This window comes from Larimichthys crocea, chromosome VIII (genome assembly GCF_000972845.2).
Source record: "Larimichthys crocea isolate SSNF chromosome VIII, L_crocea_2.0, whole genome shotgun sequence".
Lineage (NCBI taxonomy): Eukaryota > Metazoa > Chordata > Actinopteri > Sciaenidae > Larimichthys > Larimichthys crocea.
The window spans coordinates 31,102,415-31,128,887 of record NC_040018.1 but is presented as its reverse complement, the minus strand read 5'-3'; the positions used below and the strand labels follow the sequence as shown (position 1 = coordinate 31,128,887).

General features: G+C 48.1%; 2 protein-coding genes across 5 annotated transcripts in view; both read left to right on the top strand.

The window, feature by feature from the left end:
* grk3 (G protein-coupled receptor kinase 3) overlaps positions 1-22,730 on the top strand; it is a 70,012-nt gene extending 47,282 nt beyond the window's left edge. For both annotated transcript variants that reach the window (XM_027281176.1, XM_027281177.1), the window contains exons 14-21: positions 12,603-12,669; positions 14,553-14,653; positions 14,999-15,065; positions 16,210-16,305; positions 17,161-17,323; positions 17,404-17,540; positions 18,567-18,680; positions 18,818-22,730. In XM_027281176.1, the coding sequence (XP_027136977.1) occupies positions 12,603-12,669; positions 14,553-14,653; positions 14,999-15,065; positions 16,210-16,305; positions 17,161-17,323; positions 17,404-17,540; positions 18,567-18,680; positions 18,818-18,979 (907 nt within the window). In that variant the 3' untranslated portion in view covers positions 18,980-22,730. The remainder of the gene's footprint in view (positions 1-12,602; positions 12,670-14,552; positions 14,654-14,998; positions 15,066-16,209; positions 16,306-17,160; positions 17,324-17,403; positions 17,541-18,566; positions 18,681-18,817) is intronic.
* Positions 22,731-24,633: 1,903 nt separating this feature from the next.
* The window catches only part of myo18b (myosin XVIIIB), a 30,662-nt gene continuing 28,822 nt past the window's right edge, over positions 24,634-26,473 (top strand). For all 3 annotated transcript variants that reach the window (XM_027281785.1, XM_027281784.1, XM_027281783.1), the window contains exon 1: positions 24,634-24,771. The gene's annotated coding sequence lies outside the window, so the exon portion shown is untranslated. The remainder of the gene's footprint in view (positions 24,772-26,473) is intronic.

The window sequence follows — 26,473 nt, the reverse complement described above, 5'->3', positions numbered from 1 at the left end:
GTTGTGTGTGGGGTGTGTGTGGTGGTGTTTGAAAGGTTGGCCGTCTCTTGAAAAATGTTTAATGTTTTTGAAGCGTCCCTCTCGCTCTCTTCTCCTCGCCATCGTGTCCGGTAGCACTGAGCCCGGTTTCTCGTGGCTCTGAATCCAAAGCTCCGTGGTTGACTGAACACAGTGTGCACCGAGCTAATGTTTAGCTTAGAGTCTGTAATGTCACAAACACCGCAGAGTCAGAGCTGGTGTGACGGACTGTAATTAAGTCCTGTGGAAAACATCAGCTAACCTGATCCATGAGTACCAACCGTGGTGTTTGTCCAGCTCCGTTCTTGGCATGACACCGGCGCCGTGAAACCTCATTCTCCTTCCCGGGTGGTCCAAACACTAACACTGCTCTGAGGCAGCTAAACAGACTGAGCTAACATGAGCTAAACAGCAGCTACGCTAACAGACTGAAGCTAACAGACTGAGCTAACAACTGAGCAACACTGAGCCACTAAAAGACTGAGCTACATGAGCTAACAGCTAGCTAACATAGAACATGATGACTAACAGCAGCTACACACTAAGACTGAGCTAACAGCAGCTAACAGACTGAGGACAGCTAAGGAGCGGAACGACATAGTAAACTGGCGACATGACTAACAGACTGAGCTAACAGCTGAGTTACAAGCAGCTAACAACAAGCTAACATGAGCTAACAGAGCTACAAACTGAGACTAACAGAGCAAAGCTAACAAACTGAGCGACAGCACTAACAACTGAACGCTAGCAGCTAACAGACGGAGCTAACATAGCTAATAGACTGAGCTAACATGAGCTAACGCAGCTAAACAGCTGACTGAGTAACAGCAGCAGACGAGCTACTGAGCTAACATACGACTAACACAGAAGGCTAATGAGCTAGCGTCACAGACTCGAGAGCTAACAGGCTACATCAGCACGTTCAGTTACTTCATGCTGTCTGGCAGAGGCTGCTAAGCCTTGTTACATTGCCGGCTTGCCAGGCTCCCGGTTCTAGCACAACACCAGACCCAAGTTCTGGGGCCCAAAGTTACATAGAGTGAGAACAGTCTCAGTCTTCTGGTCTGAAGATGCTGCTGCTCTGTCATTAAAGCTTTCAGCTTTCACGAAGTCGGCAAAATCTTCGTCTCGTTGACGTACGAAACCTCGGAGGTCTCGTGCGGTTCCTCGAGTTCGTCAGCTTCAGAAAACAGTTTATGAAAATCTGAGAAATAATTTCTCTTAATGAATCTGAAGCCGGAGCAGAGGCAATGAAAACTTTAGTCATAATGATTCAGAGAACGGTGTTTTCATGTTGTAGGGATTGATAAATGAAGTTAACGAACCCGATCACAGTCAACGGAAGCAGAAGATTTATTTGAGTTGATTCGTCGTGTGAGTCATACTCACACAACCAGGACTGAACTCGTGTTTATGTTAAGCAGTCGGTGAGTTACTGATCCAGAGTCAGTGAGCAGAACGGCACGACGAGGAGCCGAGAAGCTGAACAGACTTCAGACACCTCCAGATATTCACACAGACTGTCTAAAAACCTGGACGTAGTCCTCCTTGTGACGTCCCCAAGACTGTCTAAAACTGGACGTAGTCTCTGTGACGTCCCGCAACGAGTCTAAAACCTGGACGTAGTCTCTCTGGACGTCCCACAGACTGTCCTAAAACCTGGAACGTAGTCCTCCTGTGACGTCCCCACAGACTGTCTAAAACTGGACGTAGTCTCTGTGACGTCCCCCGCAGACTGTCTAAAACCTGGACGTAGTCTCCGTGACGTCCCCGCAACTGTCTAAAACCTGGACGTAGTCTCCGTGACGTCCCCGCAGACTTCTAAAACCGGAGTGTCCTCGTGACGTCCCCGCACGGTCTAAAACCGGGACGTAGTCCCTGACGTCCCCACAGACTGTCTAAACCTGGAGCGTAGTCTCCGTGACGTCCCCCAAGACTTGTCTAAAACCTGGACGTGGCTCCGTGACGTCCCGCAGACTCTCAAAACCTGGACGTAGTCTCCTGTGGACGTCCCCCAGACTTCTAAAACCCTGGACGTAGTCTCTCTGTGACGTCCCCGCAGACTGTCTAAAACCTGGACGTAGTCCGCGTGACGTCCCGCAGACTGTCCAAAACCTGGACGTAGTCTCTGTGACGTCCCAAGCACGACTGTTCTAAATAAAACCTGGACGTAGTCTCCCGTGACGTCCCCAGCAGACTGTCTAAAACCTGGACGTAGTCCTCCGTACGTCCCCGCAGACTGTCTAAAACCTGGAGGTAGTCTCCGTGACGTCCCAGACTGTCTAAAACCTGACTAGTTCCTCTGCGTCCACTTCTAAATGGACGTACTCTTACGTCTCCTGCGTCAGAACTGACAAAGTCTCGGATACCCAACGTCCAAACCGAAAGTCTCGTACCCCAATAAACTACGTAGATCCCGACGCCAAGCAACTGTCAACCGCGAGACCATGAGCGCACCAAGACTAGTCTAACCTGGCGTAGTGCTCTTGTGACCGGAACCTCGGTCTTCTCTTTTCAGAACAGCCCGAAGCAGCAGACAACAGATCGCGACATAACCTTACGTAAGACACGCCACTGCGGCGTGGTCTTCTGGAACGGACTGGGCAGCGTCTACATACGAACACGGGATCAGCCCGTGTTTACCTTACAGTAAGACCCAACGCACACACAACTGCCCAACCGTGGTGAAACTGACGCACACTCACAGCGAGCAACAACACCTGACAGAGCCTCGGCAAGTAACTCCACCCTCCTGCTACGCCTGGGTGGAGGTCCAAAGGATTTAAAACCAGCTCAGGTTCACTCAGAGCAGTCGAGGTTTTGAGGTCCAACATGTGTCGTGCTGTTTTCTGATTATGAACGTTATCATGTTTAAGTGTTTTCTCATGTGCGGTTACGTAAACCCTCTCCATCTCTTGACACCCACCCGTGCGGGCCTGACTCAAACTCTCCGAACAATGAGGGTGGGCGATCGTTTTCTCCTTCTTACGAGCTGGAGTTAAACTGGTTTCAGCGTCTGTCTGGTTTTTCTAAAGATGTTTGGAGCTGCTATGATGGTCCGATAGTCGATAATCTAATTAACCAGATTTCATTCGATTAGAAGCAAACGTCACATCAGCCCACAGCCGTCACTGACTCCGACACGTTTTCTGTGGGCTGAAGTGGGAAAGTCAGAGCTCCACCGAACGTGGCCCTCAGCAATTTCAGTTCACTCTCTCTGGTGTGGTCACGGGTCAGATTCAAACACTCCGATGAATGGCGCCCTTTGAGCTCGCCCGGTGACACAGCTGCCCGTCGCCCACTCCTCTCTCGCGTCGCCACGTCCAGGCCGAGCCTCGCGAGGGCGACCGTTTAAACACACAACACACACCAACACACACACACACAAAAGTAATGATCCTTCTACATCACAATAATCCAATTAGGATTTTGAAATCCAGCCACGTAATCTAGTTCATCCTCGTAATCCTCGCTGGTGTGTGATGTGTGTGTTGTGTGTGATGTGAGTTTGGTGAATGTGGTTGATGAGAGGAGGACTGGCCTAAAAATCGTCTCCTAACATTTGTTGTGTTTCATTAAAAACATGATGGAGGGGTCGTTACTAAACCGATGGAGCAGACAGGAAGAGATAGGATGTGAGCGGGGCCGAGCAGACCACGTCTCCGTCAGCGCTGAGGTTCCACGCCGCGAGCATGGAGGCGTTCCCCCAAACAGCAGGAAGTTTAGGCGACTATGACGTAACTTTAGAGTCAGGTGTGATTTAAAAAACTTTAATATTCTTCAGGAATGAACAAAATCTGCTTCTTCATGAACTGAAGGTCACTTTGAACGGAGCTCGGTTGTTCAAACGTTAACGAATAAACCAGGAAATAAACACGAAACCAAAGATTATTAATTTGAATTGACCTTTAAGTTCAAAGCATTTTCTTTGTCGCTAGTTTCATTAGTTAAGAAAATATGAATTATATATGAAGGTACACGGGTTTCGTTTACAGGTCTGCCCTGCGGATATAAACAAGATTTTGAAACTGATTAGTCCCGACACAGTCCAAGCGAACATAACGAGCCGTTAATATTAAAGACAACAGTCCGAGTTATGAACGGAGCCGACGGCGTTTCCCACGGCAAACATGTGAAGAAAAATAAAGACACATACACCGACCCCCACACGTGACAAACCATCTGAGAGTAAATCTAGTTACTGAACCTGACCATACATTCGAAAGACCAGTAGTTTTTGTTGACTCCCGTCACGTACGTAACATTTCTTCGTCGCGTGTTCTCGGGGACCGTGACCCCTCGCGTGGCGACACTACACTTCCTGTTTAACTCTCCAAAAGCATCATGGGGAACTGTAGTTTAGTCGCGTTGTGTTATATTTCCTATATATTTTACGCATGACGGTATGGTCTCGTGCCTCCTCTCTCAGAAACGTGGAGTCGCCCGACTCGTTCAAGCCGCGGAGCTCAAAGATCATGTTGGAAGGGTTTGCTGGCAGAGAGACGTCTCCAAGAGGCTCGCTTGTCCAGGGGGCCGAGTGGTACGACACACACACACACACACACACACACACCACACACACACACACCACACACAACACACTAACCTTCCGTCCTGTATCACTCAGACGTGCTTGGTGCCAGCTGTCCCTCATGAAGGGTGGAGGACGTGAATTGGTGTTAGTCCCTGAAGACCAACAGAACGATCCTGATAGAAGTTCACGACTGAATGAGTGATGAAACCTGTGGTGTGTGGTGTGTGGTGTGTGTGTGTGTGTGTTTGGTGTTGTGGTGTTTGTTGTGTGTTGTGTGTGTTTTGTACGTGGCACACACTGGCCACCTGCTGTCGACAGCATGACAACATGCGTGACCTCTCCCTCTCTCTCTCTGTCTCTGTATGGCTCTCCTGTCTGCTCTCTGTCTGCGTCTCTGCTTCCTAGTCTTCACTCTGTCTCTCACTCTCTGTACTCTCTGTCTCTCTCTCTCTCTGCTGCTCTCTCTCCTCTCTCGTCCTCTCTCTCGTCTTCCTCTGTATGTTCGTCTTCTCATTCTGCGGTTTTCCTCGTCTGTCTCTCTGTCTTGTGCCTGTCCTCGTGTTCTCTCTCTCGTCTCGTCTCTCTCTCTGTCTCTCCTCTGTCTCCGGTCCTCTCTCTCGTCTGTCTTCTCTCTCTGTCTGTCTGTTCTCTTCTCTCGGTCTATCTATGTGTAAATGCCAGAGGTCTGCGACCAGTGGGTCAGAAATCGGGTAAAAAGGAAGAAGAGTGTGTGTGTGTGTGTGTGTGTGTGTGTGTGTGTGTGTGTGTGTGTGTGTGTTTGAAAGGTTGGCCGTCTCATTGAAAATGTTTTAATGTTTTGAAGCGTCCTCTTCGCTCTCTTCTCCTCTGCCATCGTGGCCCGGTTCTCTGGCTCTGATCCAAACCTCCTTTGCTGACACAGTGTGCAACCCGAGCTAATGTTAGCTTAGAAATGGAGTCTGTCAATGTCAACAAACAACCGACAGAGTCAGAGCTGGTGTGACGGCTGTATTAAGTCCTGTGGATAACATCAGCTAACCTGATCCATGATACCAACCTATGGTGTTGTCCAGCTCCTGTTCTGGCATGACACCGGCTCCTGTAAACCTCTTCTCCTTCCCGGTGGTACAAACACTAACACTCTGCTCTGAGCAGCTAACAGACTGAGCTAACATGAGCTAACAGCAGCTAACAGACTGAGCTAACATGAGCTAACAGCAGCTAACAGACTGAGCTAACAGCAGCTAACAGACTGAGCTAACATGAGCTAACAGCAGCTAACAGACTGCGCTAACATGAGCTAACAGCAGCTAACAGACTGAGCTAACAGCAGCTAACAGACTGAGCTAACAGCAGCTAACAGACTGAGCTAACATGAGCTAACAGGAGCAACACAGCTAACAGACTGGCTACACGATCTAACGCACTAACATGAGCTACAAGACAGCTACCGCAGCTAACAAGACTGGAGCTAAACAGCTAGCTAACGTAGACTGAGCTAACATGAGCTAACGCAGCTAACAGACTGCTAACATGAGCTAACAGCAGCTAACAGACTGAGCTAACCTGAGCTAACAGTACACGAGCTAACAAGCATAACAAGAATGAGCTAACATGAGCTAACAGCAGCTAAACACACTGACTAAACAGCAGCTACAGCTGTTCAGCAGCGTTTACTTCATGCTGTCTGGCAGAGGCTGCTAAGCTTGTTACATTGCCGGCTTGCCAGGCTCCGGTTCTAGACAACACCAGGACCCAGTTTGGGGCCCAAAGTTACATAGAGTGAGAACAGTCTCGTCTTCTGGTCTGAAGATGCTGCGCGCTGTCATTAAAGCTCGTCTTTGAGTCCTCGGACAGAAAGCTCTCTCGTCTCGTTGACGTACGAAACCTCGGAGGTCTCGTGCGTGTTCCTCGAGTTCGTCAGTTCAGAAAACAGTTTATGAAAATCTGAGAATAATTTCTCTTAATGAATCTGAGCCGGAGCAGAGGCAATGAAAACTTTCTTAGTAATAAGGATTCAGAGAACGTGTGTTTCATGTTGTAACGGACTTGATCAATGAAGTTAACCACCGTCCATACGGAGCAGAAGAGTTTATTTGAGTTGATTTCGGTGACATCGTATTTTTTCATAACCACGAGCATACCACCAAACAGGACTGAACTCGTGTTTATGTTAAAGCGTCGTGGAGTTACTGATCCAGAGTCAGTGAAGCAGACGGCACGACGAGGAGCCGAGAAGCGAACAGACTCAGACACCTCCAGATATTCAAACAGACTGTTAAAACCTGGACTAGTCTCATGTGACGTCCCAAGACTGTCTAAAACCTGGACGTAGTCTCTGTGACGTCCCACAGACTGTCTAAAACCTGGACTAGTCTCTGTGGACTCCCGCAGACTGTCTAAAACCGACGTAGTCCCGTGACGTCCCCACAGACTGTCTAAAACCGGACGTATCTCTGTGACGTCCCCCGCAGACTGTCAAAACCTGGCGTATCTCGGACGTCCCCGACTGTCAAAAACCTGGAGAGTCTCCCGTGACGTCCCCGCAGACTGCTAAAACCTGGACGTAGTCCCGTGACGTCCCCGCAACTGTCTAAAACCTGGACGTAGTCTCCTGACGTCCACAGACTGTCTAAACTGGCGTAGTCTCCGTGACGTCCCCACAGACTGCTAAAACCTGGAGTCTCCGTGACGTCCCGCAGACTTCAAAACCTGGACTAGTCTCGGCGTCCCCCAGACTACTAAACCTGGACGTAGTCTCTGTTACGTCCCCGCAAACTGTCTAAAACCTGGACGTAGTCTCTGTAAGTCCCGCAGACTGTCTAAAACCTGGACGGAGTCTCTGTGACGTCCTCCGCAGACGGCCTAACCTGGACGTAGTCTCCGGAGACGTGAGTCCCCACAGACTGTCTAAAACCTGGACGTAGTCTCCGTGACGTCCCCCAGACGGTCTAAAACCGGGACGAGTCCTCCGGGAGTCCTCGAGACTGTCTAAAACCTGGAACGGAGTCCCCGTTACGTCCCACCCGCAGACTGGTCTGAAACCTGGACATAGTCTCCGTGGACTCTAACCTTGTCTCTCTCTCTTCCTTTACGGCACAGTCCCTTCGACAGCACAAGACCAAACAGAACAAACACGAGATCGACCGATGACGCTCACCATGGTAAGAACACGTCCACTGGCGGATGCGTTGGTTTGGCCCTCTGTGTAACAGGCGTGAGACATGGGCAGCGTCCTCTACTAACCTGAACACGGGATCAGCCCGGGTTTACCTTACAGTAAGACAAAACGCACACACACTGCACCGTGTGAACTGAAGCACACTCACGCAAGAAACAACACTGACGAGCCCTCGGTCAGTACACCTCACCCTCCGCACGCCTGGGTGGAGGTCCAAAGGATTTAAACCAGCTCAGGTTCACTCAGAGCGTCGAGGTTTGAGGTAAACATGTGTCGTGTCTGTTTCTCTGATTATGACGGATCATGTTTAAGTTTTCATGTTGCGTTAACGTAACCGCTCTCCATCTTCTGACACCCACCGTGCTGCGCCTTGAGCAAACTCTCCTAACATGAGGTGTCGATCGTGTCTTCTGGAGCTGGGTTTGAACATTGTTTCAGCGTCTGTCTTTGTTGTTTTCTAAGATGTTTGGAGCTGCTTCTATGTGGTCGATAGTCGATAATCATAACAGATTCTGAAATTCCATTAGAAGCAAACGTCAGCAATCACAGCGCCTCAGACTCCGACACGTTTCGGTGCTGATGTGGAAGTCAGAGCTCCACCGACGTGGTCCAGCATTCAGTCACGCTCGTCTGTGTGTTCACGGGTCAGATTCAACACTCGATGAATGGCGTCCTTTGAGCTCGCCCGGTGACACATCTGCCCGTCGCCCACTCTTCTGCGCTCCTCACGTCCGGCCGAGCTCTGCGAGGCGACGAGTTTTACACCACACACACACAACACACACACACACAAAAGAAAGTAGCGATCCTTCATATCACAAATAAATCCAATTAGGATTTTAATCCAGCCACTATATCAGTTTCCTCGTAATCCTCGCTGTGTGTGAGTGGGTGGTTGTGTGTGTGTGTGTGGTGTGGTGTGAGAAGGAGGACTGGGCCAAAAATACGTCTCTACATTTCTTTGTGTTTATTAAACATGATGGATGGTCGTTACATAAAACACGATGGGAGCAGCAGGAAGAGATGTGTGAGCGGGGCCGGAGCAGACCCGTCTCCGTCAGCGCTGAGGTTTTCCACGCCGGAGCGGTAGCGTCCCCCAAACAGCAGGAAGTTAGGCCTATGACGTAACTTTGAGTCGGTGTGATTAAAACTTTAATATCTTCAGGAATGAACAAAATCTGCTTCTTCAGTGAACTGAAGTCACTTTGAACGGAGCTTCGTGTGTTCAATGTTAGCGAATAAACCAGGAAAATAAAACACGAAACCAAGATATGTAATTTGAAGTGACTTTAAGTTCACAGCATTCTTTGTCCATAGTTACAGTTATATATAATTATGATCATATATAATAACAATATTAAAGACTTACAAACGTGTCCAGTGTGTCAGATTTATCACAGTTCAACTGTGGGCCTTTGAAACCTTGTAGTTTGAAAATTGAGTGGAGCCTTAAAAGTTTTTTTTGATGGGCAAAAAACAGGACGGCAGGTCATTGAAACCCAATCTGAGCGGTGGGGCCCTGGGAAAATCTTTGAAAAAAAGGCCTTGAAATTTGATGTTTGGAGAGCCTGTTAGATCGTCAGCCGTTCAGTGGTGTAATCAGCGCGGGACTTACGTCACATTTGTCCAGGGATGTAGTCGAGTGCTTTTGGACGGGAGGTCACATGTTTTTTCCCGCGGGTGTTCGTCGTGTATCCGAAGTCTTTTACGGGCCGAGCGGAGGCGTTTTTCGTTTTTTATCACCCGCTCGGCTCGCCTGATGTCGCTCTGCGGCTCGCGCCAAGAGCCGTAAACAAAGTAAACATTGTGTGTTTGACCTGAACCGCTGTGTGTGTGGTGTGTTGTGTGTGGTGGTGTGTTGGTGGTGTGGTGTGTGTTGTGTTGTGGTCGCAGGGGGGGGGACTCATGGGCTTTTACCATGGCCTCCGGAGGTTCTTCCGAAGGGGGACGGCGTACGACAGCCGCGCGATGGTTCTCTAGCTGCATGCTCTTAAAACTCTGCGAGGTTAATCCTTGGGTGCTCTAAACCTCTTGAATCGGTGTGTGGTTGTTGGTGTGTGTGTGTGTTGTGTGTGTTGGGTGGTTTGATAGTTTTGTGGTGTGTGTGTTGTGTGTGTGTTGTGTGTGTGTTTGTTTTGATCTGGAGGTGTAAAGCCAGAGGTCTGCTTACACCAGTGGGTCAAGGAAATCAGGTAAAAATACATGAAGAGGTGTGCGTGTGTGTGTGTGTGGGTGTGGTGTGTGGTTTGGAAAAGGTTTTTGGCCCGTCTCATTGAACATGTTTTAATGTTTTTTGACCGCGGGCCTCTTCGCTCTCTTCTCCTTCTGCCATCGTTCCGGCAGCCCTGGTTTCTTCTGCCTTGAGCCAAAGCTCCTTTTGCTTGACACAGTGTTGCAAAACCCGAGCTAATGTTTAGGCTTAGAGTCTGTCAATGTCAACAAACAACAGCATCAGAGCAGAAGCTGTGTTGTTGTGACGGCTGTATTACGGGTCCTGTGGCTAACACAGCTAACCTGGCTCCATGATACCAACTATGGTTTGTTGTCCAGATCCTGGTTCTGGCCATGACCCCACCGGCTCCTGTAAAAACTCTTTCTCCTTTCCCGGTGGTCCAACACCACTTAACACACTGCTCTGAGCAAGTAACAGACTGAGCTAACATGAGCTACACAGCAGCTAACCGGAGCTAAACAGACTGGAGAGTAACATGACTGAGCTAAACATGAGCTAATATCAGACTGGAGGCTAACAGACTGAGCTAACAGATGAGCTTAACATGGCTAAAAAACGGGGGCACTGCGCTAAACATGAAGCTAAAAGGGATGCGGGGGAGTGTAACAGATGAGCTAACCGCAGTGAACCCGATGAGCTCAACAGGACTGAGCTAACCGACTGATTGGCTAAACATGGGCAACATTTGAGGCTGCTAACAGACTGCGGCTAACCTGAAGCTAACCAGGGGACTGCTACAGCCTAACATGAGCTAACCAGGGACTGAGCAACAGAGTACATGAGTAACAGACTGAGCTAAACAAAAGGCACGCTTACCAGGATGAGCTAGAGCTAAACAGAGCTAAACAGACTGAGGCTTAACATGAGCTAACCAGCAGCTAATAACTCGGTAACATGCAGCTAACAGCAGGCTAACAAAACTGAGCTAACAGCAGGCAACACTGCAGCACAGATGCTAACATGACTACACTAGGCGAAGCTAACAGCAGCTACAGGGCAGCAGCTAACAGCAAGCTAACATGAGCTAACAAGCAGAACTAGGACTGAGCTTAACATGCAGCTAAACAGACTGAGCTAACAGCAGCTAAACGGTGAGCTACGTCGGTACATAGCCCAGTGAGCTAACAGCAGCTACAGTCAGCCGTTACTTCATTGCTGTCTGGCAGAGGCTGTTCTAAGCTTGTGTTACTTGCGGCTTGCAGGCTTCCGGTTCTACAAGCCACACACCGGACCCAGTTCTGGAGCCCAAAGTACTTAGAGTTGCAGAACAGTTCTCAGTTTCTGGTCTGAAGATTGCTGCTGCTCGTCATTATAAAGCTCTTTGAGGTCTCGGGACAGAAAAGCGTGCTCCGTCTCGTTGAGTACGGAAATCCTCGGATTCCTCGGTCTCGTGCGTTGTTCCTCGAGTTCTTCAGCTTCAGAAAAAACAGTTTTAGAAATCTGCAGAATAATTTTCTCCTTAATGGGATCGTGAATAGCGGCTCTAAAGCAGAGGGAATGAACACTTTTTAGTTATTAATGATTCAGAGAACGTTGGTTCTGTTTGTACGGACCTGGATTCAATGAAGTTACCGAACGTCTGTCAGCCTCAACTGGAGCTGACGGTATTTGAGTTGATTTCTGGTGGCATTGTTATTTTTTCATAACAGTCGACATGACAATCCAGGACACAGAGAACCGGGCCACTCAACCTTACAGGATGGTGTTACCTGGTAGATAGTCAAGGACCCGGTCGTGCTCGTTGTTAAGGCTAGTTCATTCGACTGACAAACTCCCAGTTACGTGATTCCAGCAGTGAAGCACGACGGCACACGACGAGAGGCCCGATGAAGCTGAACAGACTTAGACACCTCCAGATATTCACACAGACTGTCTTCAAAAACCTGGACGTAGTCTCGTGACGTCCCCGCAGACTGTCTAAAACCTGGACGTAGTCTCTGTGACGTTCCCACAGGATCTGTCTAAAAACCCTGGACGTAGTCGGTCTCGTGACGTCCCCCAGACTGTCTAAACCGGACGTAGTCTCCGTGGACGTCCCCACAGACTGTCTAAACCTGGATAGTCTCTGGGGACGTCCCCGCAAGACTGTCTAAAACCCTGGACGTAGTCTCCTCGTGACGTCCCCACAGGACTGTCTAAAAACCTGGACGCGTCTCTCTGTCGACGTCCCGCGCAGGACTGTCTAAAAACCTGGGACGTAGTCTCCGTGACGTCCCCCCGCAACTGTCTACAAACAACTTGGACGTCGAGTCTCCGTGACGTCCCGCAGACTGTCTAAAAAACCTTGGAACGTGTTCTCCGTGACGTTCCCCAACAGGACTGACTAAACCTGGACGTAGTCTCCGTGACGTCCCCGCCAGAATGTCTGAAAACCTGGACCGTAGTCTCTGCTGACGTCCCCCGCATACTGGGGACTTCTAAAACCTGGACGTAGTCTCCGTGACGTCCCCGCAGACTGTCTAAAACCTGGACGTAGTCCCGCAGACTGTCTAAAACCTGGACGTAGTCTCCGTGACGTCCCCGCAGACTGTCTAAAACCTGGACGTAGTCCCGCAGACTGTCTAAAACCTGGACGTAGTCTCCGTGACGTCCCCGCAGACTGTCTGAAACCTGGACTTAGTCTCCGTGACTCTAACCTCTGTCTCTCTCTCTTTCAGGCACAGTCCCTTCAGACAGCACAAGACCAAAGACAAACACGAGATCGACCGCATGACGCTCACCATGGTAAGACACGTCCACTGGCGGATGCGTTGGTTTGAGGCCTCTGTGTAAACACGGCGTGCAGCACATGGGCAGCGTCTCTTTACATAACCTGAACACGGGATCAGCCCGTGTTTACCTTACAGTAAGACCAAACGCACACACACTGCACCGTGTGAACTGACGCACACTCACGCGAGCAACAACACCTGAACGAGCCCTCGGCAGTACACCTCCACCCTCCTGCTACGTCTGGGTGGAGGTCCAAAGGATTTAAACCAGCTCAGGTTCACGTCGAGGTTTGAGGTCCAACATGTGTCGTGTCTGTTTCTCTGATTGTGACGTTATCATGTTTAACGTTTTCATGTTGCGTTAACGTAACCCTCTCCTCCATCTTTGACACCCACCCGTGCTGCGCTTGACTCAAACTCTCCGTAACATGAGGTGTCGATCGTTTCTTCACGGAGCTGGAGTTTGAAACTTGTTTCAGCGTCTGTCTTTGTTTTTCTAAAGATGTTTGGAGCTGCTCTGATTGGTCGATAGTCGATAATCTAATAACCAGATTTCTGAAATTTCCCGATTAGAAGCAAACGTCAGCGTCACCGTCACCAGCAGCCTCAGACTCCGACACGTTTCTGTGTGCTGAATGTGGAAGTCAGAGCTCCACCCGACGTGGCCTCAGCATATTCAGTCAGCGCTCGTCTGTGTGATGTCACGGGTCAGATTCAAACACTCGATGAATGGCGTCCTTTGAGCTCGCCCGGTGACACATCTGCCGTCGCCCACTCCTTCTCGCTCCTCACGTCCAGGCCGAGCTCCGCGAGGCGACGAGTTTACACACACACAAAGTATGATCCTTCATATCGTAATAAATCCAGATTAGGATTTTAATCCAGCCACTTAATCTAGTTCATCCTCGTAATCGGATTTTAATCCAGCCACTTAATCTAGTTCATCCTCGTAATCCTCGCGTGTGTGTGTGAGTGTGTGAGAGTGTGTGAGAGGAGGACTGGGCTAAAAATACGTCTCTACATTTCTTTGTGTTTATTAAACATGATGGATGGTCGTTACATAAACACGATGGAGCAGACAGGAAGAGATGGATGTGAGCGGGGCCGGAGCAGACCCGTCTCCGTCAGCGCTGAGGTTTCCACGCCGCGAGGTGGAGGCGTTCCCCAAACAGCAGGAAGTTAGGCGCTATGACGTAACTTTAGAGTCAGTGTGATTTAAAAACTTTAATATTCTTCAGGAATGAACCAAAATCTGCTTCTTCAGTGAACTGAAGTCACTTTGAACGCAGCTCGTTTGTTCAAATGTTAACGAATAAAAACCTTTTTGTCACGAACCAGGAGAATAAAACACGAAACCAAAGATTTAATTTGAATTGACTTTAAGTTCACAGCATTTCTTTGTCCATAGTTATAGTTAGTTATATAATTATGATCATATATAATGTCCACGGGTTATTTACAGGTCTGCGATCATAAACAAGATTTTTTACTGATTAGTCCGACACATCCAGCGAAACATAACGAGCCGTTAATTAAAGAAACAGTCCGGAGTTTATGAACGGAGCTGACGGCGTTTCCACGGCAACATGTGAAGAAATATAAAGACACATACTCCGACCTCCTCACTACGTGGACCAACACCGTGATCTGAGAGTAATCTATTACTGAACCTGACCAAAGTAATCTATTACTGAACCTGACCGAGTAGTTTTGTTGACTCCGTCACGTACGTAACGTTTCTTCGCGTGTTCTCGGGGACCGTGACCTCGCGTGGCGACACTACACTTCCTGTTTCCTCTCCTAAAAGCATCATGGGAACTGTAGTTTAGTGCGTTTGTGTATATTTCTACATATTTACCTGCACATGACGTGTCCATGTCTCTCCTCCTCTCTCAGAACGTGGAGCTGCCCGACTCGTTCACCGCGGAGCTCAAAGATCTGTTGGAGGGTTTGCTGCAGAGAGACGTCTCCAAGAGGCTCGGCTGTCAGGGCCGAGGGTACGACACACACACACACACACACACACACACACACACACACACACACACACACACTAACCTCCGTCCTGTATCACGTCAGACGTGTTGTGCCAGCTGTCCTCATGAAGGGTGGAGACGTGATTGGTGTTAGTCTGAAGACGCAACATGAACCGATCCTGATAGAAGTTCACGACTAATGATGATGAAACCTGTGTGTGTGTGTGTGTGTGTGTGTGTGTGTGTGTGTGTAACGTGGCACACACTGCCACCTGCTGTCCGACAGTCAGACAACATGCGTGACCTCTCCTCTCTCTCTGTCTCTCTCTGTCTGTCTCTCTCTCTCTCTCTGTCTCTCTCTCTCAGAGCTCCGGAGGTGAAGGAGCATCAGTTCTTCAAAGGCATCGACTGGCAGCAGGTTTACCTGCAGAAGGTGAGTCAGCATCTTTTGATGTGATGTCACACCTCTGATGTCATCATGTCAATATTAGTGAGTTATTAAAGTTTTATGATTTCAGAATAAAAGCCTATTTAAGTTTATTCAAATTATTAATTCTATAAATTTTTTTGTTTTTCCGTGTGAAACATGACTTTGCAGAAATGGTTTCTCTTGTTTGTAGTCGTCATTGAATCTTTTGTCACTTTAAATTTAAAGATGTTTTATCTCCTTAACTCCACGAGGAGCCTGAGCTGTCACTTTATTAAACGTTCATCAGTTTAAACCCAGAGAAACTTTATTTATCTCCTCAAACTGACACTGGCTTCATCTTCAGTCGGTGTCTCAGTTCTTCACCTCCTCGTGTTTCCGCGTCGTACTCGTCGTGGTCGTCTCGTGTACGAAGATGGAAATGTAAAACAAAGTGACTCGGAGCGACAGGTCGTCGTCATGACAACGACCATCGACTGACTTTAACTGTTAATGAAGAGAAGCAGAGACACGCCTGAACTGATCAAATAATCAAATATTGAACTTTTAAATGTTCTTTAAATGTTCTTTAAATGTTTGCTGAAGAAACGTGTTCAAACAGAAACGCCGTGTTCAGGACGGAGCTGCAGCGTCGGGTTGATCTTTAACAGAAGTCCATGCATGTCCCCGTCTCAGTCCGTCTCAGTCCGTCTGTCTTCAGCTGTCTCTGCCAGAAACAAAGCTTGACAAATGTTTAAAGAAGTCGTTAGGTCACAGATGATAAATAAGTTTGACCACGAGATGATCGACAAGATGTTTGGACGGACGACAGAGGACAAGACTGTCCTCATTTTATGTCCTCATATTGTGACTTTAAAACAAACAAAGCAGGAAAAATAATGAAGAATAACGAATAATTAAAAATCTGTTTAATTAACAAACTGTGAGTTAAACATGAAGCACGATTAATAAAGTTAAATATAATTCATTGTTTAAAGATGATGAGCAGATCGTTAGAATAATTATGACTCTGATATAAATATATAAATCTGTATTAAAGATTAACGTTATTGATTATCAGCGGCTCTGATGAGACGTCATGGTCCGGTACAGTTGCTATGGTTACGCCTCCACTTGTTGTTTGTCACCGTCTCTCTCTCTGTCTCTGCAGTACTCTCCTCCTTTAATTCCTCCCAGAGGGGAGGTGAACGCTGCAGACGCCTTCGACATCGGCTCCTTTGACGAGGAGGACACCAAGGGCATCAAGGTAACGCACCCCTGTCTGCACGTGTGATGGGTTTGCACGGCTCGGCTCGGCTCGTGTTTGGTACCAGGTGCTCGATGTGGGCGCGTTAACCTGCCGTGACGTCACATGACATGTGACACGAACACAGAAACGTTCTCGGTTAGTCAATGCCGTGTCTGTGTTGGCACTAAACAGAACTTTTCCTAATGGAAACCCGAAACGGAAACAGAACCGGTACATCGCTACAGACAGACGTGAACATCAGTCCGGCTCAGTTTGAGCATTTGTATCTCTGAATTATCTTGTTGGTTTAGTTCCAGATGAAGAATCATATCTGAAGCTCTCTGTTTGTTTCTGTTGCGTCTCCGGGAGCATTAGCTCGCTCCTTCATTAACATTAATGCGGCTGCAGTAACGGTTATTCATCCCTCGACGCTCGAGCGCCGAGAAATGAAAGACTCAAAGCGTTTGTTCACGTCCCCCTGACACCGCCGCTCGCTGACACCGGAGTAATAACTTAATAAACGCAGCGTCGTCATGTGACGGCGTGGAGTCCCCCGACAGCGTCCCTGCTGCGAGTCCACCGAGGTGAGACGATCACTGAGGAACACTCGGGGCCTCCTGACACGTCTGCAGACCATGAAACATCAGAGTCCAACAAGTGAAAGAGAGAAAGTCACGTGACCACCAGGAAACATTCAGTCTTTTCTTCTCAGCGGTGTTTCGGTTTGATGAGTGACCGTGTTAACCGGTGACACGTTCACGGACAGAAAATGCTCTTGAACTCTTTAGAAACACGATCATGTCGAGGTGTGACGACGCTTTAATGTGTCTAAACCGTCCCGCCTCTCTCCCCTCCCGTCTGTCCGTCCTCTAGTTGCTGGACAGCGACCAGGAGCTGTACAAGAACTTCCCTCTGGTCATCTCGGAGCGCTGGCAGCAGGAAGTCGCGGAGACGGTCTACGAGGCGGTCAACTCGGACACGGACAAGAACGAGGCCCGTAAGAGGGCCAAGAACAAGCAGCTGGGCCACGAGGAGGGTAAGTATACGACGAGGTCACGTGACACGGACATGTGACCGTCCACCTGAGGTGTAACGTCCGTTTGTGTGTCCGTGCAGACTACGCCCTCGGGAAGGACTGCATCATGCACGGATACATGCTGAAGCTGGGGAACCCGTTCCTCACACAGTGGCAGCGCAGATACTTCTACCTGTTCCCCAACCGGGTCGAGTGGAGGGGGGAGGGCGACACACGGGTGAGTCAGCACACACACACACACACACACACACACACACACACACACACATCACATGATCACGTCTGTCTGTGTATGAACTGTCTGTCTGTCTGACTCCACCCTGAAGGAGAAGTGGCTCAAACACTTTAAAAAGCAGAGAGACGGGGTGAGTGTTGACACCAGGTCCATGTCCAGGTCTAGGTCCTGGTCCAGGTCCAGGTCCCCCCTGCTGTGTCCTCAGCGTCCTTGTTTAGAGACATAGACGTCCTCCCTGCTTCACTCTCCGTAGTGTCGCTTCAGTCTTTACAAGCTGCTGCAGTTACCCAGAAACCCGCGGGGCTCGACTCTGTGACCACGAGGAAGTCGTTCTGTGTTTTATTTTGAAAATCCACCAGATTCTCGAGGTGTTTCTGGCTCTGACAGGAAGTCGGTATACGCTCATAAACGAGCCGTCACAAACGGACGTGATCGAGTCCACGAACGCGTCACAGCCGCCGCCCCGAGAGGCGTTCAGGTGCAGGAGGTTGAACTCCACCGGGCACACGTAACATGTTCCGAGAGAAGCTGGTGGATTTTCAAAATAAAACCCCCTGTGCAGACTATGTTTATATCCACGTTTCATATTTCCATATTTAAAATGTCTGAAACGCTCCTGATGGAGTCTGAAGTGACGACATGACGGAGACGTGCCCGGTGGAGTTTGGTTCTTTCAAAGAAGCCTGACTGACGAAAGAAGCGCTCCCCTCGTGACCACGCAGCATCACGACCACGAGCGGACGCTCAGAGACCTGAAGCCTTTCTGTCAGTCTGATCTACACGAGGACGGCGGGCTGAGGCGTTTATTTAAAGAAAGTCTGAGGAGCGTTCAGACTTTAAAAGATTTTTAATTATCCACCTTAAATTTGATGAAACATCAAAACATCGACCTCCGTCACGGCGTCTCCTCCGCAGCTCCGTAGTCGTGCACGTCGAGGTCGTAGTTGCCCGTAACGCCCCGCTGCGCTTCCTCTTTGCCCGTTGCTGATTGGTCGACTCTCTCCACAGCAAAACCTGCTGACGATGGAGCAGATCGTGACGGTGGAGGAGACGCAGATTAAAGACAAGAAGTGCATCCTGCTGCGCATCAAAGGAGGGAAGCAGTTTGTGCTGCAGTGCGAGGTAAGAGCGCCGCCGCCGCCTGAATCCCGTCCAACACAAAGACACGGAGACGCTTTCATTTCCTCTTCTTCTCTCCTGTGTGTGTGTGTGTGTGTGTGTGTGTGTGTGTGTGTGTGTGTGTGTGTGTTTGCGCGCAGAGCGACCCGGAGTTCGTGCAGTGGAAGAAGGAGCTGACGGAGGCGTTCACAGAAGCCCAGAAGCTGCTGCGCCGCGCCCCCAAAGTCATCGGCAAAGGCCGGGCCGGCGTGGTGGAGCTGTCCAAACCTCCCCTCACACACCGCAATAGCAACGGCCTGTGAATACACACACATTTCACACACACACACACACACACACACGTATACAGTATATATGTACACACACACACACACACACACTGCATCCCACCTCGTCCTCATCAGGACTTTTTCCCACGACGCCTCGCAGTGTGTGTACGGACCACCAGCCTCTTACAACACACACACACACACACACACACACACACGACACGACGACCAATCATAAGCGCGTTTAGTTTTTTGTTGTCCGCCATGATGGGACCTTCTTGCCAGTTTTCAGCGAGAGGACGACGCCGCGGCGAGACGTTCGTGCGGACTCAGCATGTGAAGAAGCTCCGCATGAACGTGACGAGGACGGCTCCTCTTCTTCTTCTTCTTCCTGTCTCTCTCTCTGTCTCCTCTTCTTCTTCTCTCTCTCTGTCCTCCACCACCTCCACCTCGCTCCGTCTGAAGCTCCGTCCTCTCCACGCGGCGGCCACGTTGGACTCGTCTCTGAGGCGCGAGGCCGGACGCTTCCTCTCATCCCCTCCGTTAAAGTGCCAACGCCAATATTTACCGGAGTCACCTGAGGCACCGGGAGGACCTGCTCGGTGGCAGACTCGCCCCCACCCTTTTTTCCCCGGATACACAGGGTGGAGGTGGAGGGGTGGAGGTGTTTGATCATTCCAGTGCAGGAAAAAACAAGGAAGTAACGGGAACCAGAGACTCTCTTCTGATTGGCTCTCACAGAGCCAGTCGCCATAGAGACTGGGACTCCATTGGCTGACAAGCAGCAGCCAGTTGCTATGGGGATCTGTAACCAAGGACAACGGTGTAACTATTGTGTATGAAGGCTACAGTTGCAGACGGGTGGAGGGAGTGACTGAGTGTAAATAAGATCTCTGTGCAGTGTTTAACGTGTCCGTCATCGTGACTGTCCTGACTCCAAGAAGAAGACGAGGACGAAGGTGGAGGCTTATTTTCCTGCTGGGTGCTGCTGGGTGCTGGTGGGTGGTGGTGGGTGGGGTCAGGCAGGAAGTCTGGCGGCTTCCAATCACTCGTGGCGCTGCGTTACCTCAGCTGGACTGTGTCGCTTTGAGCACGCGGAGGCGAGGACTCGTTCAAAGGGCCAAACTGTCGCGTTCGCTCGCTCGTTCGTTCTCGTACACGTCGTCGTCGTCGTCGTCTCGCAGCTTTTGTCCGGAAATGTTTTCATCGTCCCGCTTGCTCGCGATCAATCGCGGGTTCACGCTGTTGTTCGCGCGAGGAGCCGAAGCTAATTAACGTGAAACTCCGCCCCAGAATACGACAAACAGAATCGCCATGGAAACGTTCACGTCGTCTCTGATGTGTCCGGCTTTTTTCCACGCGGTGAAAATGTTTTTGTTTTTGTTTTGTTTGTTTTTTTGCCTCATCTTTGACGTCGTTGATGTCGCCTGCATTTCCCAGAATGCCTTTGGGCAGGCTGTAGCCTCTTGGATTAGCCCTCCGCTAACGTGAACACGGATGAACAGATTTAATCGTCCGATTCTTCTGGACTTTCTGAATGTGGATCAGATTTATCAAATTTTAAAGCCAGCTCATGAAAAAAAAAAAATCATGTATCCACTGGTTTACAGCCGCTTCTCTTTGCACGGCGTTGCGGTTATTGCGTATTCGAAATTCAGCGTTACGTTGAGCGCGGCTGCAAATGTTTTTAATCAATCTGAAAGATTTGGTGCATTAAAAGCTCGAGATCACGTGCCAAAAAAAACAAACTGCCGTTCCTCAAACGTCCACTTGAGGCTGGCTCCAGCAGTGAGTCAGTCTCCATAAGTCCCCATGTCCAAATGTCCAACTTCACAGCAGAAATAAACATGTTTACAGCCTGGTACAAAAAACAGTTTTGGTCTCTGTAGCTAATTTCCCCGTTCATGACAACTGTACTGAGGGTGAATTTATATACAACTCACCTGTTCACATTATATTAAGGCTTAAAGTTTTTCCACGCTTTGAGGCAGGACTGCCGCCACAACGACCTGCGTGTTACGTCACTCCGTCATCGTGAGTTTACCATCAACAGAATGTTGCTGTAAAAGTGTTTGAGGGTGGAGTTTCCCTCCAACTTCATGATTTTTATATTTCGGTGACAGTTCAGATGAGGTTTTTTTTTTTTTTTAAACAAACGGGGCTTTTTCGGTTTACGTCGTCGATTCAAGCGAAGGGCAGGAACGCGCACAATCGTAGTGTTAAAAAAAATAAAGCGTGAGGACGCGATCGATTGTTGGATCCATTCGTTAATTTCAGGGTTTGTTTGTTTTTTTATTTTTCATGCAGTACAAAGTGTCCTCGTCTGTGATGATGTCCATGCATTTCCAGAGCTGTCATGTGACCTGCGGTAGGAAAAGGGTTGATTCGGGCGGGCGGGGTGACGGGCGGGCCGGGGTGCATCGTGATTTCTTTGTTTTGTTTTTTCTTTGTAGCCTTTAACCAGTCAGGGGGAGATGATATCGTCTTATAGAGAAATTTTGTCACCTCTCAAGGTGTCTTTTATTTTTGTAAACCAAAATGGTTTTTATTGTTTTCATTGAAATTTCTGTTGTTGCACCTTTTTAAGCCCGATGTGTTACTTAATAGTTGTTAAATGTGCCAAATAACTGTTGCTGATTGAGTGGGAACCAATGGGAAGCCTCCTTTTTTTTTTTTTTACTTTTCTGACCCTTCTCACCGCGGACCGCCAAAATAAAACACACACACACACACACAGACACACAAGGAGAGAGTAAAGTTTGGAGGGTTCGATAACTGTGACCAAACGTTTTTTGTTTTTTGCCACCAGGTTGCCATGGAGACTCTCGATTCAAACATACACACACACATCCGATCCGGCTCACGCAAGTTGCGTGTTCACGTTGCGTGTCCGCGTTGGCATGCGGGGACGCGACTGTCTAAAATGCGCAGACACGCATTTAATCCAGCGTTCACGCTGTCCGCGTTAGCACGTGACACGCGTTCTACCCAGGTGTCGCGTGTCCGCGTTACCGCGTGTTACACGCGACCGTACAGTCGCACCACGCGTGCTAACGCGGACACGCGACGCTTCATTTCTCTCTATCGCTTTTATTTTTATTTTTTACTCCTCACAGATTCTCCGCTCAGACACGCTCGACACATTTAAAAAAAACAAAAACAAAACAAAAAAAAAGGATGGCATATAGGAAAAAAAAAAGTTCAAAGTATATATAAATATATGTGTATATGAAATGACAAAATGCTCTAGGTTTATTTAAAAGATTTAATGTAGAAAACAAATTGTTCGGGGGGTTTCGATGTGAGTATAATTGTTTGTGGTGAAGACTTCAGCTCAAATCTTGCACATAAAGACTTTAGATATTGTACCTGCGAGTTCCAGATGATTATTTTTGTTTGAATACAGGACTCTTTGCTCTTTCATATTTATTGCGTGCGAGGGGAGCTTCTTCTACTTCTTCTTCTCCTTCTGTCGCTCCGTCTCTCCTCCACGTCGAGCCCTCAGCCGAGCGCTCGCTGTAGAAACTCCTCCGGTTTACACCCGTTTTGTTTTCATACGCCACAGACAGACAAACACAGATACTACTGGCTTTGGGTTATTATTTCCAATGAGGTTATGATAATACTGATATATAATTGATAATATTATTCAATGATTATTATTAAATTTATTTTATTTCAATGATTTTTTTTTTTGTTTTGTTGTTTTTTCGAGACAGGTAGGAAGTTGCGTGTTGGACTGCTTGTAAAAACAGTTCATGAATAAAAATTCTTTTTCCGTGTTGCCTCGTGTCCTGATGATTTAGTCACATTTAACAACGGTTTAATCAAATGTCCATCCATCCATTTTCTTCCTCTTATCTGGGTCGGGTCGCGTGGCAGCAGGTTCCAGCTCCTGCCGGAGGATCCCGAGGCGTTCTAGGCCAGGTGGGCTACGTAATCCTTCCAGCAGGTTCTGAGTCTCCACACCTTCAAAGAAAGGCGCCCAGGAGATGTTCAACCACCTCAGCGGTCTACTCCCACCTCCCTCCAGTTGACTTAGAAACCCCACCGAGCGCGATGCTGTTTTGGTCGATCATCCACACAACTTCAAACCCCGCTGGGAGCGTTTCAGAAGCGTTTAGCCCGTCAGACTTTGTTTACTTGCAGACACATATCGCCTCCGTGTCGCGTGTCCGCGGATTATGTGCTTCTACATGTGTAAATATGCTACATAGTTATTTTGTTTCGCTGTTTTTACAACAGTCAGGGGTATTTTTATTTTGAAAATCGAACCGATTCTCTAAGCTTTTTCTTGAAACCAAAAACTTCCTGTCAGCTCGAGCTGCTCGCGGCGTCTGTCAAAAATAGAACAACCTCGACGTGGAGCCGAGCGGAGATTTGCTTCCGGGACGAACCGAGCATGTTGCATCCTGCACCTGGTGGAATTTGGGGTTAAGGCGGAGCCCGGATACCCGGCAGAGAAAACCTATTTCAGACATTCTTGTATCCGCGATCTCATTCTTCCAATCACTACCCAGAGTTCATGACCAGAGATGATGTGGAGAAGTTCAATGGCGAGGTCAGGAGTTCAGAAAGTGTTCAGGAGCCTCTGATGTCTGATGCTGTATTATTTATTGACGCTTAACCCAAGGAGAATTAGAGACACTCTCAAAGTTCATCAGAAGTGCCTGAGTCGGTCTCACATTCTGCCCAACTCATCCTGGTGGATCGACTTTAAACCCCAAGATAACACCACAAATACTACACGCCCAGAATGAGTCACAGAGAATGTCTTTACCCATGGAGGTGTTATTGTCAGCATGTTCTAGTCTGGAGACACAGATGTCTGTTTACGCAGATTGGACCGTCAACAACAAGCTATCTATTATGTCTATGAAGGCAGCAACAGGTCTCTGTGACCCTGGACACCACAGTGTTGAGATGTGGTGGCATCTAGTCAAAGACAAACAACTAATACTGCCATAATTCCAGAATAATAGGTGAGTATTTGGTCTGAAAGATCGAGAGCTTTGCCTTCAGACTCCACAGGAGAGGAGCTCTGAGAGATGAAGGCTCCACGGGGAACCACGAGGAACCACGAGGAACCACGAGGAACCACCCTGCATTCTGAGACTACTCTGAGCTCTCTAAGATCTGATCATAGCTTTGCCCGTAGCATCAACATACGTGTATATAAAGTCTGTTAGTTTATGGCAGAGCACGTAGCGGCTCGCTGTCTCTTTAAGCGTTATCCGTATGTGAACGTGTCTCCAGGAGGTCTGCTGATCGTCTCCTGTCCTCACAGACACCACCAGGCTCCACCTCCTCCTCTTCACCTCCTTCCTTTCCTCCTCCCTCCCTGTCAGCTGGAGCTGTCAATCAAACCGGACAGCTGATGCGATGCAGATCTGCACATGTGCACTCGTGTCGCCTGTCGCAACAGCCGGCGTCCATTAACACCCCCCACCTCCACCTCCTTCACCCCTCACACACACACACACACACACACACACACCTTTAAGGGCAATAAATACAGAATAAAGTCAAAGTTTCAGATCGTCGAGTTCTTCTCTCGTGAACTTGTTGGGTTTTTCTGTTGATCTGGGTTCAGGCGGTTCTCCAAACCGGGTCTCAGCCCCGTCCTCCCCCCTTCAGCCTGCTGGTATTTATAGTCCGTCAGCCCCGCTGTGTTGCTTATCACCCCGTGTGTCACTCTATTTCTGACTCCATCCCCCCTCTCAGTCTGCCCGGTGTGGGTCTGTGGTGGTGTTTGTGTGACAGCGAGACTCTACAGGATTTAACCACCTGGATATTTTACCTGTTTTTCAGCTGTTTTTTTAAAGGTATGCCACCGTGTGTGATGTGTGTCTGTTTATGGTTTATGGATTTATGGATGATTTGGCTCTGAGAGGCCTGACGGAGGCCTGACGGAGGCCTGCAGTAACCAAAGTGTGATCTGACATTGCAGCTCTCGCTGGAACGTTGGTTTGGTTTCCTGTTTTTGTCTCTGGTGGCTCATTAGGAGGAAATTTCTCCTTTTTTTTTAGGTTTATGTGTCATTTGAATCGTGGAATTTAAATATAAATCTGTCTGGATTCAGTTTTTAAAGTCAGAAAAAGTTTTTCTCTGCTGGTGTTTGTCAGGTCGAGTCCTGATTGGCAGAGCGCCTCGTCCTGTTCAGCGCTAACCGCCGAGTTGTTTACAGGGACCAGCGACACGACCGGCCTCCTAATGTGGAGCCGTGCAGGCCGACGTTTGGTCCCGTGTGACCCAGATCGAGTGCAGCTCACCGGGCACGAGGTGCCACCAATATGAAATCCGCAAATCCTAAAATCGAGCGCTCGTCCTATGATTAGAAGAGAAAGCTGAAAATACTCGATGGAAACATGAGAGCAAAGTGTGTGACCTACTTTTCAAACTTCACACGATAAAACAGAAAAAATAGAATTAAAGTAAGTTTGAATTAAAGTAAAAGCCAACATAACCACACAATATTTATCTTGTTATGAATCGTTTGGTGTTATATTGATGTAAAAATACATTTTCAATTGTGATTTAATGGAAGTTAACGAGGCAGATTGACTTTAAATTGACTTCCATTTAAAATGAGACAAAGGCGTTTTTTTGTGTATTCAAAGAAAAGATCGTATCGTTGCTCCTGAGCTAACGGATGGATGTTTTGTACTGGACATTATAATGTAAAGTTTATTTGTCGTGTTAGAGTCCAACATTCACTCTGTTTTGGCTCTGGTTTGGTCTCCACCAACTCCTGAGAAAAATATCTGTGTGATTTCACTTTTAGTTACGGACCATGAAACCAAAACAATGAGCTGAAAGACACAAAACAGGTATTTGTACATCAGCGTGTTGCTGCCACGACAGAAAAAGATGAAACAGTGTCAAGTCGTCACGTATACGCAACATATATACTGTAAATATAACTATATATAAACTTTTTTTTGTTATATTTTCATGTTATTGTGACGTACACACTTTACATTATAACACGAAACTTTTCTTGTTGTGACGATATTTATTTATTTTGTTATAACGTGAAAATGAAGTTTGTATTTCGTAGTAACATGAAACTTTGTAATTATTATTATTATTATTAGACACATTACGTCACACGTCATGAAGAAAAACACTTTTCTTGTTATATCATGAAAAGTTTAACGTTATACTGTGATAATTTATATTGTAATGACACATTATAACATACACATGTATTAGATTATGTATTTGTGTTATAACGTCAGTTTGTATGTTGTAATTATAAACGTGACGTTCTGTTTTTCTGTCCGTGGCAGCAGCACTCTGTCACCCACTGTTAAAATATTGATGAGTCATTTGTCTAAAAAAGGACGAACAGACTTAAAGAGCGAACTGATCGATGACATGAAATAAAAAAACACATCACGTGACTGACAGAGCCGTCACTCTGACAGAACGCCGAGGACGTTTCGTGAAGAGTAACGACACTTCAGTGACGGAGAATGTGTCACTGTGACGCGTCGTGTTCAGGTTGTCTCTTCGATCTGTCAC